The 13,114-nt window shown below is 29.9% G+C and overlaps 1 protein-coding gene across 5 annotated transcripts in view; it reads right to left on the bottom strand.

Moving 5' to 3' along the window:
* The window catches only part of LOC129748180 (aryl hydrocarbon receptor nuclear translocator homolog), a 238,310-nt gene that overhangs the window by 152,511 nt on the left and 72,685 nt on the right, over positions 1 to 13,114 (bottom strand). For all 5 annotated transcript variants that reach the window (XM_055742691.1, XM_055742687.1, XM_055742689.1 and 2 more), the window contains one exon: positions 11,952 to 12,112. In XM_055742691.1, the coding sequence (XP_055598666.1) occupies positions 11,952 to 12,112 (161 nt within the window). The remainder of the gene's footprint in view (positions 1 to 11,951; positions 12,113 to 13,114) is intronic.

Here is a 13,114-nt window from a genome sequence, read left to right as displayed (position 1 = left end):
TTGCATTGTTGCTCTTTTTCATCTGTTTTTTCCTCACCTCTGATGTGCATAGGCTTTTTTTAAATTTATTTTGCTACAAAAATGTTATTTTCGTATCCGTTTATCATGTTGTCATCTTATTTTTGTATAATTCATACCTTAATTTCTACCATGTGATCCCATTTTAGCCATTCATCTTATTTTTAACTTTTTCGATTTTTTTTTTCAAATTGCCTCATTGCCTTGTTTTTGCCATTTTGATTAATTTCATTCCCATCACTTCCTGAATTTGGCTTTGACTTAATAAATTTGACCCCATTTTATCTCAATTCTTTTGTTGTCATCTTCATCATTTCTGAAGTTTTAGTAAGTCTCGCTATTCTTTTAATTTGCCTAATTGTTGTCTTTTTTTTGTCCCGCTTTTGCCCCATTTTTGGTTTGTTTGTTTGACTAAATAGCTTAAATTACAACAATGATTCAAATGACAAAAATAAGGTAGAAAAGGAGGTATAAATAAGGCAAAAATAATGTAAAATTTCAAAAAGACAAAAATGAGACAAAAATGAGGCAAAATCGAAACAAAAACAAGGTCGAATACGAGGTAAAAATTAATTAAAAATTGGCAGAAATGATGCAAAAAAGAGGTAACAATGAGACAATAAATAATAGATAAAAAAATACAGAAATTTGGCAATCATGGACAAAATAAGAACAAAACTGAAGCAAAAATGACATAAATAAGGTCAACATGAGACAAAAACTGAATCAAACATTATTCAAATATGTCCAAAATGACAAAATTGACAAAAATGAGAAAAACTACATTAAAAAGATAATAATAAGGCAAAAATGATAACAATGACAAAAAATAACAAAAAACGCAAAAACAAGAAATTTAAAAAGTTTAAATTTTTTTTGTCATTTTTCTCATTTTGGTCATTTTTGTCTTTTTTGCCATTTTAATCTTTTTTGTCAATTTTTTCAGTTTTGTCTTAATTGACATTTTTTGCTTTTTTCATTTTTGTCATTTTTAACATTTTTGTCTTTTTTGTTATTTTTGATTATTTATGAATTTTTTTAAATTTTTATTATCAATCAAGATTAATTTATGACATTCTTGTCATTTTTGTCCTTTTGGTCATTTTTGTCTTTTGTGTTTTTTTTTGTCATTTTTGAAATTTTTGTAATTTTGGTTATTTTTGTCATTTTTGTCTTTTGTCAATTTTTGTCATTTTTGTCTTTTGTCAATTTTTGTCATTTTTAACAATTTGGTCATTTTTGTCATTTCTATCATTTTTTTTTTCATTTTTGTCATTTTGGTTATTTTGGTCATTTATGTAATTTTTTTTGTCATTTTTTTTTTCTTTATTTTCGTTTATGTCATTTTTGTCATTTCAATCCTTTTCATAATTTTTGTCATTTGTGTTTGTAAGTTTGTAATTTTTGAAATTTCTTAATTCTTTTATTTTTTTTTTAAATTTTGTCATTCATGTCATTTTTGTTATTTTGTCATTTGTGTCATTTTTGGCTTTTGTATTTGTAATTTTTCAAGTTTTTGTCATTTTTGATATTTTGTCATTTTGCCATTTTTCTCTTTTTTTCATTTTTGTCATTTTGTCATTTTTGTCTTTTTTGACATTTTTGTCAGTTTTGAAATTTGGTCATTTTGGTCATTTTTTCTTTTGTAATTTTCTTCTTTTAAGTTTATTTTATGTCATTTTTGTCATTTTGGTAATTTCATTTTGTCATTTTGGTTATTTTTGTCATTTTGAAATTTTTGTAATTTTTGTCAATTTTGTCATTTTTGGCTATTTTGGTCATTTATGTATTTTTATTTTGTCATTTTTTCTTTTCAGTTTAATTTGTGTCATTCTTATTATTTTGGTCATTTTTGTTATTTTTACTTTTTTTTGTAATTTTTGATATTTTTGGCAATTTTTTCATTGTGGTCATTTATGTATTTTTTTTTTGTTGTTTTTTTCTGTTTATTTTAATTTATATAATTTTGTCATTTTGATAATTGTTCGTCCTTTTTTTATCTTTTTCATATTTTTGTCATTTGTCATTCATTTTCGTCCTTTTTGTCATTTTTTTTTCTTTTTTGTCATTTTGGTAATTTTTTGTCAGTTTTGTAATTTTTGTCACTCTAGTGATTTTCGTCATTGTTGTCATTTTGTCCATTTTTGTAACATTATTTTTTGTCTTTAATGCCATTTTGTCGCTAATTTCAGCATGAAAATATTGGACGTTTGGGATTATCAGTGTTTTAATCATTTTAATGTGAGCGATTTTATTTGGAAGACGCGTTCTTGTTCAAAATTATATTCTATTTGAAATTTCGAGAGACGCAAAACTTAAGAGACAAAAACTGAAATGTCCCTTAGAAATTTATAAAATCTGATTTTCAACTCTCGATATTATTTTATGAATTCCAAATTTATTTTACTTTTCATCGCCTTCACCCCAAAGTTGCCGAAAAAAAAAATCTGTGTTTTTGCGAACAAAAATTTTAATTTTCTGTGAATTTATAAAAAAAAATCCTGTGATGATTTTCTGTGATACAATTTTCTTTGATTTCGTTGAAAAATCATGACGAATTGGGTATTTTTTTACATTTTAATTAAGAAAAATCTAATTAAAATTTCATAAATTTAAAGCTTTGAAATCCAAATGCATTTGAATATTAAAAACATTAATTTGGGAAATATGTACCTAGGGTGAGTGCTCCTACTTTGGACCTAGAGCCTACTTTAGTCCTAAAATGCCGAAAATTGTACATAATTCATTTTGCTGGCATAGAATAAAGATATTCCTATGCACATAATGAACTCTTATTCTTCCGGAATCCAACCATACCTTTTTTTTGCCATTAAAAGTCTATCTGATAAAATTTTCAAAGTGTTTTGAAATGCATCTCCTCATCAGTGGTAAATCAGACAGCTCAATTAGTAGGGCGTGTATTGGAAAATGAGAGTATTTAAGGAAAAATCACGAATCATACTACCTTTTTTTCCTAAAACTCATGAAAATCAATGGAAAACTCGAAAAATTTGCAGAGGATCCAAATTGTTCCATTTTTGTTCTATTTATGTTCCATTTTTTTCCTTTTTTGCCATTTTTTGTTCCATGTTTTTTCCTCTTTTGATCCATTTTTTTTTCATTTTTGTTTCTTTTTTTGTTTCATTTTTGTTCTATATCTGTCATATTGATACCATTTGGTTTGATTTTGTTCCACTTTTGTTCCATCTTTGTTCCATGTATGTTTCATATTTGTTCCATGTTTGTTCTATTTTTGTTCCATTTTGTCATTTTTGTCAACTTCCTAATTTTTATTATTTTAGATATTTTTGTCGTTTCCTCAATTTTGCCTTATAGTTTCGTTAGTTTTATCTTATGTTTCCTAACGTTGACTCATTTTTGTCAATGTTATATTTTGCTACATTTTTGTTTTACTTTGACTGAAAATTTTTCCACAGCTTTCCTCATTTTTGTTCAATTTTGACTCATTTTCCGTTCGTTTTTGCTATAACTGACCTACTTTTACTTTTTCAACCGCATTGTGTCTCTATTGCCACATTAAACCACAATTTGGGTTATTGCGTATTGGAATATGTTGTTGATGTTATTTAAAAAAATACTACGCCTTTGAATCTTTTCTAACCGGTAGGTAGCTGTCAATTTTGTCATTTTTGTCATTTTTGTTCCATTTTTGGTTTATTTTTGTTTCATTTATATTCCACTTTTATTCTACTTTCGTTCCATTTTTGTTCCATTTTAGTTCCATTTTTGATTTTTTTTTGTACCATTTCTGTTCCATTTTTGATTCATTTTTGTTTCATTTTTTCCCCTTTTTTGTTTTTATTTTGTTCCATCTTTGTTCCATATTTGTACCAGTTTTGAACCATTTCGTTCGTTTCGTTTTTGCCATTTTTGGCAATTTTGTTAAATTTTTATTTCTTGGCAATTCTGTCAAGTTTTTCAATTTTGGCATTTTTGTCCATCTTTGTCCATTTTTTGTCATTTTTGTCATTTTCGTCATTTTTGGCATTTTTGTCATTTGAGTTATTTTGTTATTTTATTTATTTTTATTATTTTTATCATTTTTGCCATTTTTTACATTTTTGTCATTTTTGTCATTTATGTCATTGTTTTTCATTTCTATCATTTTTGTCATTTTTCTTTTTTTTTTAATCTTTTCAAGGCAATTTTTTGCCTCATCGGCTTTGGTTTGCCTCATTTGCAATCTTTATGTGTAATCACCTTTTGATGTTTCCATTAAATTTAGATCTATTTAGTCCGTAAAATTTCCTTTAATTCAAAGGTTTCTATGAATCCACAGAAATTTTTCTTTTTCCGCTGTTCCATAACCAGCAAAGGGTTAACCAAAGGAAAATAAAAATATTATTTATAAATTAAACAGAAGCTCATTTAAATTTATATCCCTCGCATTAATCTTTACCCTTCCCGAATGGAACTTTCTAGCTGAGTAGCAGCAGTAGAAAAAGCATGAACCTAGAAGAAAAAAGAAAACGGGTGGTGGGGAAAAGACATCCCAATTGGATTGGAACTGCTGAGCTGAGTGGAGGAAAATTAACGATCAGCTTTTAAGATAAGAAGTTCAACCCCAACACTGGCTGACTGACTGGCTGAAGAAGAAAGCTTCCTTCTAGTTACAGAAAGTCAACCACTCTTTGAGGAATGGGTTGGAAAAGGAAGCTAAATAACCTTCGACCGACTTAGAAGAGACAGGGACATCAACAACGTGGTTCTATGGAGATGGTCATTGATCGTTTTCCTATTGCCTTCGATTGGTTTCGGGAATGAGTTGGTAATTATCTATAATTTACAAATTGTTACAGGAAAGGTGGGCGTGGCGCGCAGTTCAATGATTAGATTAATGCCATAAAATATGAAAAATTTGGACCGAATTTGACATCGTGCTTGGCTGCTTGGAAGCGAGCTTCGTTTGAGTCGTTTAACCCTGGTTAAAAGCTTCGAAAACAGAAGACGAATGTATACAAAGTAGGGAAAGAGTTAAAGTCATTATTTTAACTGGTGTAGAGATAACGATAATAATTAGAAAAAGAGTTCGCTTTCTGGAATTGGACGTGAGTTGGAGGAACTTGGCAAGAGATACGGGGGCAATTCGCCGAGTTTGGACCTAGCCTTGGAGCAACGTCGTGGTGTCTCTGCAGGATCTACATAGTTATAAATTCTCCGCTAATTATTTGAATAAATTATCCATTTCTTATCCCTTTTGCCGAGGTGCTTTGCGCTATAAGAAGAAAAAAACGACGACGGATGAGACGTTTGTGAGAAACATCTTGCTGCAGCAGGCTGCAGAGGGAGGTCGAGTGCGGAGATGAAAATAAAAGTTCTGGCTAGAAGTTTCTGAGCAGCTTCGTGGTTCGTGGAATGAAGCCATCGTCCTTCTTATTTGAGAAAACATTAGCGCAGGATTTTTTCTTATTAATCTAATTTCGTCTTATTATTTTTATAATTATTGTCATTTATAGTAGTTTTTTTTTTACATTTTTTTAAGAATTTTTATGAGTTTCGTGATTTTTTTAAAACAATTATTGTGATTTTTGTCATTTTTGCCTAATTCTTACCTCAATTAAGCTTAATTTTTGTATTCTTCCTGCATGATTTTTGGCCTTATTTTCTATATGTTGACTTTCTGTCTGCCTCATTTCTGTCCCATTTTCGCCTCATTTCTGCCTTATTCATGCCTTAATTTAGCATTATTTTTGTCTCATTCTTGCTCCATTTTTTGCCTCATTTTTAGGAGGTTTGCCTTATTTTTGTTTCATTTTTGCCTCATTTTTGCCAAATTTTTGTCTCACTTTTGCCTCATTTTTGTTTTATATTTGTGTCATAATTGCCTCATTTTTGTCATAATAATTTGAAACAATTTTGTATTTTTTTTACAAAAAGGTAAATTTCGTCATTTTCGTTAACTTTGCCAAATTTGTCATTAAATTAATTTTTGTCCATTTTGTCATTTTTTTTTTTAAATTTATCATTATTGTCATTTTGGTCATTTTTGTCATCTATGCCATTTTTGTCATTTTTGTCATTTTCTTTATTTTTGTCATTTTGTCATTTTTGTCGTTTATGTCATTTTTGTCATTTTTGTCATTTTTGTCATTTTGGTCATTTTTTGACATTTTTGTCATTTTTGTCATTTTTTCATTTTTGTAATTTTTGTAATTTTTGTCATTTTTGTCATTTTTGTCATTTTTGTCATTTTTGTCATTTTTGTCATTTTTGTCATTTTTGTCATTTTTGTCATTTTTGTCATTTTTGTCATTTTTGTCATTTTTGTCATTTTTGTCATTTTTGTCATTTTTGTCATTTTTGTCATTTTTGTCATTTTTGTCATTTTTGTCATTTTTGTCATTTTTGTCATTTTTGTCATTTTTGTCATTTTTGTCATTTTTGTCATTTTTGTCATTTTTGTCATTTTTGTCATTTTTGTCATTTTTGTCATTTTTGTCATTTTTGTCATTTTTGTCATTTTTGTCATTTTTGTCATTTTTGTCATTTTTGTCATTTTTGTCATTTTTGTCATTTTTGTCATTTTTGTCATTTTTGTCATTTTTGTCATTTTTGTCATTTTTGTCATTTTTGTCATTTTTGTCATTTTTGTCATTTTTGTCATTTTTGTCATTTTTGTTATTTTTGTCATTTTTGTCATTTTTGTCATTTTTGTCATTTTTGTCATTTTTGTCATTTTTGTCATTTTTGTAATTTTTGTAATTTTTGTAATTTTTGTCATTTTTGTAATTTTTGTCATTTTTGTCATTTTTGTCATTTTTGTCATTTTTGTCATTTTTGTCATTTTTGTCATTTTTGTCATTTTTGTCATTTTTGTCATTTTTGTCATTTTTGTAATTTTTGTCAGTTTTATCACTGTTGTCGTTTTTGTCATTTTTGTCATTTTTGTAATTTTTGTCAGTTTTATCACTGTTGTCGTTTGTGTCTGTTTTGACAATTTTTGTTCCATTTTTGTTCAACTTTTGTTCCAATTTTGTTTCAATTTTTCCAATTTTGTTTCATTCTTTCCAATTTTGTTTCATTTTTTCCAATTTTGTTTTATTTTTTCCATTTTTGTTCCATTATTTTTCCATTTTTGTTCCATTTTTGTACCAATTTGGTTCAAAAATTATAAAAATGTCAACGGTGACAAAGAGTAAATATGTTAAAAATGACAAAAAATTATTGAAAAATATTAAAAATGGCAAAACTGACAAAAATAACAAAAATGAAAAAAAAAATACCAAAATGACCAAAATGACAAAAAATGAAAAAAATTACAAAAAATACCAAAAATAACAAAAATTACAAAAATTACAAAAAATTACAAGAATTACAAAAATTACAATATTACAAAAATGGAACAAAAATTACAATATTACAAAAATGGAACAAAAATGACAAAAATAACAAAAATGACAAAAATGACAAAAATGACAAAAATGACAAAAATGACAAAAATGACAAAAATGACAAAAATGACAAAAATGACAAAAATGACAAAAATGACAAAAATGAACAAAATTTCAAAAATTACAAAAATTACAAAAATTACAAAAATTACAAAAATTACAAAAATTACAAAAATTACAAAAATTACAAAAATGACAAAAATGACAAAAATGACAAAAATGACAAAAATGACAAAAATGACAAAAATGACAAAAATGACAAAAAATGACAAAAATGACAAATATGATATGAATGGCAATTTGTACAATTTTTGTCATATTAGTCAATTTTGTCAATTTTGTCAATTTGGTCATTTTTGTCATTTTTGTCATTTTATCCATTTTGGTCATTTTTGTCATTTTTGTAATTTTTGTAATTTTTGTTCCATATTTGTTCCATATTTGTTCCATTTTTGTTCATTTTTTGTTCCATTTTTGTTCCATTTTTGTTCCATTTTTGTTTGCATACTTGTTCCATTTTTGTTTCATTTTTTCCATTTTTGTTCCATTTTTGTTCAATTTTTGTTTTCTTTCTGTTCCATTTTTGTATAATTTTTGTTCCATTTTTATTCCATTTTTGTTTCTTTTTTGATCCATTTTTGTTCCATTTTTGTTCAATTTTTGTTTTCTTTTTGTTCCATTTTTGTACCATTTTTGTTCCATTTTCATTCCATTTTTGTTCCATTTTTGTTAAAAAAAATTTCCACTTTTTGTTCCATTTTTGTTATTTTTGTAATTTTTCTGAAATTTTTGTTATCTTTGATATTATTTTCATTTTTGTCATTTGTGTTGTTTTCTGACTACTTTTTCCCGAGTTGTTTTCCCATTTTCCTCAATGTTATTTTCTTAGTTCTGTCTTATTTTTACTCATTCTTGTCTAACTTAAATGTTGCTCAATTGTTTTTTACTTTGGCCGAAAATGTTACTTAAGTTTTCCTCATTTCTGTTTTATCTTTATTTCTGTTCAATTTTGAGTCATTTTTCGTTCTTATTTACTTTTTCTGACCTACTTTTAAAGCTTAGTTCTTTTAGAAATGGGACAGTTACGAATGCGTGTATCTCAAAAACCATTCGTTTGATCGAAATACTTTCTATGAAGAAAATGAAGGTGATGTTATAATATTTCATGAAAAAAATTGAAAAAAATTATTTATCGTTTTTTGTAAGAGAAATGTCTGATTTTTGCTTGGTATCTCCCTTTGGCCGGCGCACACTTTTTTCACTCATGATATTGATCAGTTTTTCCAACTTATACTTCGTCAAATCTATATTTTAGGTGGCTTCACCCTCCTCCTTCAATTTCTGATACTTTTCGGTCCAATACTTCTCTTTTGAAAGAAGCTGAAAGCAATTTAGTGGATAAAGTTGTTTCGAAATGAACAAATTTGATCATTTATGACCACATTTTTTAGCGTTTTAATGGAATTTCTGCTGGTAAAATCTGACAATAACGGAGTAAAACCATCATGAGATTGAATTTGAAGAAGAATAATCGGTTAATATAAATCGTAGGATGTGAATGGTACATACAAGATAACTCTTTTTAGGCTTAAAAAACGGCAAAAACCAAAGTTTTTTTTTTTATTTTTTTTTGTTTTTTTTTCAGGAGCAGAATATTGGCAAATTATTATAATTTTATACCAAATAACCAGCAAAAACATACTTTAATATACTCGGGACCTTGCCACTAGCAAACATGGTACAGCATTTAAACGCTGGAATTTGTTTAAAATAGGGTATTTCATAAGTTTTGTCGTTCATTAGAAATCATCTGTCCCATAGCCTCGGTACCGGCTTTACAACTTACGAGCTCTGCAACTAGCAAAAATTGTTGTTAGAGGTTAGATTTGAATGACTCATCACAAGGCAACACTTTCAGCTTATCGGAGAAAATTGTTTTGGAAATTTCAGCGATCTATCCTGAGTTTTTCTCTTATTGAAAATTAAAAATGCTGGTATGAGACTAGACTTCCCTGATGACCCTCAACCGTAGTTGCCGATCATGTGCTTCACTCCAATGTTTGATTTGAACTTTGTAGACATTATTGACAGTGTTTGCATACTTATCCACCACACTAACTCAGTAGTTCTTTGAATAATCAACGGTTTTGTCAGCAATCAATTGGATAATGACGGATTTCGAAGGAAACTGTGCAAAATAATTTTTTTCTTTTTTTCTTGCATCGCAAATATCTCTACAACGCGTAAATTTTAAATTTTGAAAAAAATAGGTCGAATAGTACTTTTTACAGGCAACAAAATGCAGTCAAAATTTTGAATATCCGATTACTAGTAAACGAGCTATTAGCAGATGAAAGTGTCCCATTTCTAAAAGAACTAAGCTTTACACGATCGAAAGCAATTGTGCCTCTTTTCCTCATTGAACAACACTCTGGGTTGTTGAGTATTGGAAATTAATATTAGTTATTTAAAAAAAACTACGCCTTTGAATCTTTTCTAACCGGTTGTCAGCTGCTGTTGGCATTCCTAACGCAGATCCATTTGCACATTTTAATTTTTCCGTTTTCCTCCTCCTGCATCTGAACCTTTGAGTGTGGCGTTGAAGGTGGGTGTTTGAAAACCTTCCAAGCAGCGTCCTCTGCTTGGAAGAAAGGGGAAAAATAAATTATGAGAAAATAAATAACAAAAGTTTTTCTCATTTTCACCTCCACGTACCGCAAGTTTTCTTCGGGGCAAGCTAAGAATTGAAGGATTTGTTTTTTTTACCCTGTTTGCTTATTTTTTCAAGGATGCCTTCCAATGCAGAGAAAAGAGAGGCTCTAAAAATGCAAAAGTCACTTTCAGTTTATTTTCTGGAATAAAAGAGCTGCAGTCACAACAAATTCCGGCCATTTTTTTTTTTTGCTTCTTCGAAGTGAAGAACTTTATCGCCTTTCCCGCACCCTTCGACTTAATCCTGTCCCATCCCGGAAGCTTCCTTTAGGTGGTCCCTTGGGGGTGGTTCCGGGAGGATTAAACACGGGATGAGTAACTGACGACGGCGACGGCGAAAAAAAGGAAACGAAATTGGAACGAAAAATAATGCAGCTCCCTAAAAAAAACTTTCCGATGTGTCCGACCGTCCGGAGCAGACGAATAAAAACAGCCGAACCGGACCGGTACAGTCATTTTTTTATTGTAATCACAATAATTTTATTGCAGCATTTCTGTATAATTACAGTTCTTTTTTACTACATTGGCGTCTCACTAAACCCTGGACGAAGCCAAGGGGTGAGGCCATGAAGGACAGGAAACAGAACATAGAACTTTGTTTGTACAAGCTTGATAAGACCCAAACAGGCAGCCATTCGTCGGACATTGTTTGTACAACAGAAGCACACAAACAAACCCATACTTTGGGTCAGCCAGCTTGTTAACGCCAGAACAGGTCACAATTGGCGACAGTCAGCCATTACACTGGCGACCAAAAGTGAAACAAGCACTATTTAAAACTAATATCAGCCGGAGGAAACAACTAAACTTCACACTAAACCGCCTTAATCATCATCAGGACGGCAGGGAGGCTTCCGAATTACTACCATAGGTTCATACCTACTTTGGGTGTATGATGGTCCAAATTAGAAGAGTGTGAGTTTAATGGCGGGATCTTGTCCATTAGCTAATGGATAATTTGATGCCTACAGCGGGGGCTGGGTGAAGAATTGAAGGGGAGTAATGCGATTGTCAATGTTTATCACTGCATGATATTATGAATATTATTCCATGGTTGGGGAAAATGATAGTGTACATAACAAATAAATGGCTTTGTGGCTCCATTGATCGAAATTCACATGAGTAAAATTTTCAAAAATATTTTTAAATTATCGCAGTTCGATTCAACTAACTTATTTTGGTCATCCACGTATTTTTGCAATTTTTGCCTTATCTTCTACTTTTTTTTTTTAATTTTACTTTATTGCCTTATCTTTGCCTCATCTTTGCCTCATTCTGCCTAATCGTTTCCTAATTTTGCAATTTTTTTCCCTCACATTCCCCTATCTTTTACCATTTTTTCCTCATTTTCGTGTCATGTTCCCCTTTTTGTCTTATTTAAGTCATTTTAATCATTTTTGAATTTTTCCCATTTTGGTCAATTTAGCGATTTTTGCATTTTTTTTTTGTCCTCTAATTCGGTATAATTCTGTACTTGGGACTTGGAAAGGCGATTTTTTTTATGCCCAACATGTTACTGTCATTCGTTTCCAAAACCCGTAGTGTCTAAATAAACTTTGAAAAACTTGTTTTTTATCACTCCCATAACAAGATTCAGAACAGGCAATAAAATGGTGAAAAACTTCCGCAATCAAGCAACACATAAAAATCAACATAGGTAGGTACCAAAAGTTGATGCTGTGCCTCAGCTCGTTGACGAATTTCATCATTTCATCATAATTTTTTCTTAAGAACAAACTTGAATATCGTAAAAAAAGAAGATAATGTCAAACTTCAGCAGACATTTTTCGAAGGGATTTCCGCACTCACCTCTTAGCGCCTTCATGTGGGCCACCGCCATCCGCAGGATCGTCAGCTTGTCCGGCTTCCGGGCTAGGGCACTGCAGGTGGGCACCATGTCGGACAGCTCGGTGATGTAGGCCGTCATTTTGTTTCGCCTCCGCCGCTCGATCTCGCAGTGGTTTTCTCGGCTGTAAGCAGAAAGATAGAAATAGAAAAAAAACATTAGGATTGTGGTAGAAGTTTTTTAAAAAGGAACGAAAAAAAAAATTAAGAACAAGAGAAGTGTACAAAAAACATAAGAAATGGTTTAAAGAATTAATATAAAGAATTTAAAAAACAAAATTGGTAAGGGAAGCCGAACCAAATTTTGAATAAAATTTGATTATGAACTATCATCGATTGCCAATTTTGGACTCTCCATCTCGATTTTAGCTTAGCTTCGCTTATAAGACTGGTCATATCGACTTTTGAATGTCGATTTTAGATTTTCGACATGTGATTCTCGACTCCTTAACAAGGTTGCCGAAATCACAGAAAAATCTGAAATTTCACAGAATTTTGAGCAAATTTTCATCACAGAATCTGTGTCACAGAATGACAGAACACAAAATTTTGAAATATTCACAGATTTCACAGAATTTTTGAATTTTTTATGAATTTTCAAAAATATAATTTTTTTGATCAATAAAAAATTTAGATTTCTTGCCAAAAATTAGAAAAGTACGAATAAATTGGTAATGTTAATTGATTTTTCCAACTAAAATGTCAAAAAGACCCAAGTTATCATGAACTTTCCATAAAATTAAAGGAAACAGCATCACAGAAAACGATCACAGAATTATTGCGTAAAATCACAGAAAGTCAGAATTTTTTTTCTCAAAAACACAGAACCTTGCTCCTTAATCTCGATTTTCGACTATCGGTTATTGACTTTCAACTCTTGACTCTAGCGAGAACCAACTATGTACTTGCTTCGATTCTTGATGCTCAGCTCTCGACTTTCAATTCTCTTCTCTACTCTACTCTACTCTACTCTACTCTACTCTACTCTACTCTACTCTACTCTACTCTACTCTACTCTACTCTGCTCTACTCTACTCTACTCTACTCTATTCTATTCTATTCTATTCTATTCTATTCTACTCTACTCTACTCGACTCTACTCTACTCTACTCTACTCTACTCTACTC

Source organism: Uranotaenia lowii, chromosome 2, assembly GCF_029784155.1.
Source record: "Uranotaenia lowii strain MFRU-FL chromosome 2, ASM2978415v1, whole genome shotgun sequence".
Lineage (NCBI taxonomy): Eukaryota > Metazoa > Arthropoda > Insecta > Diptera > Culicidae > Uranotaenia > Uranotaenia lowii.
The sequence above is the reverse complement of the archived record's forward strand: the minus strand, read 5'-3'. Positions and strand labels throughout refer to the sequence as shown.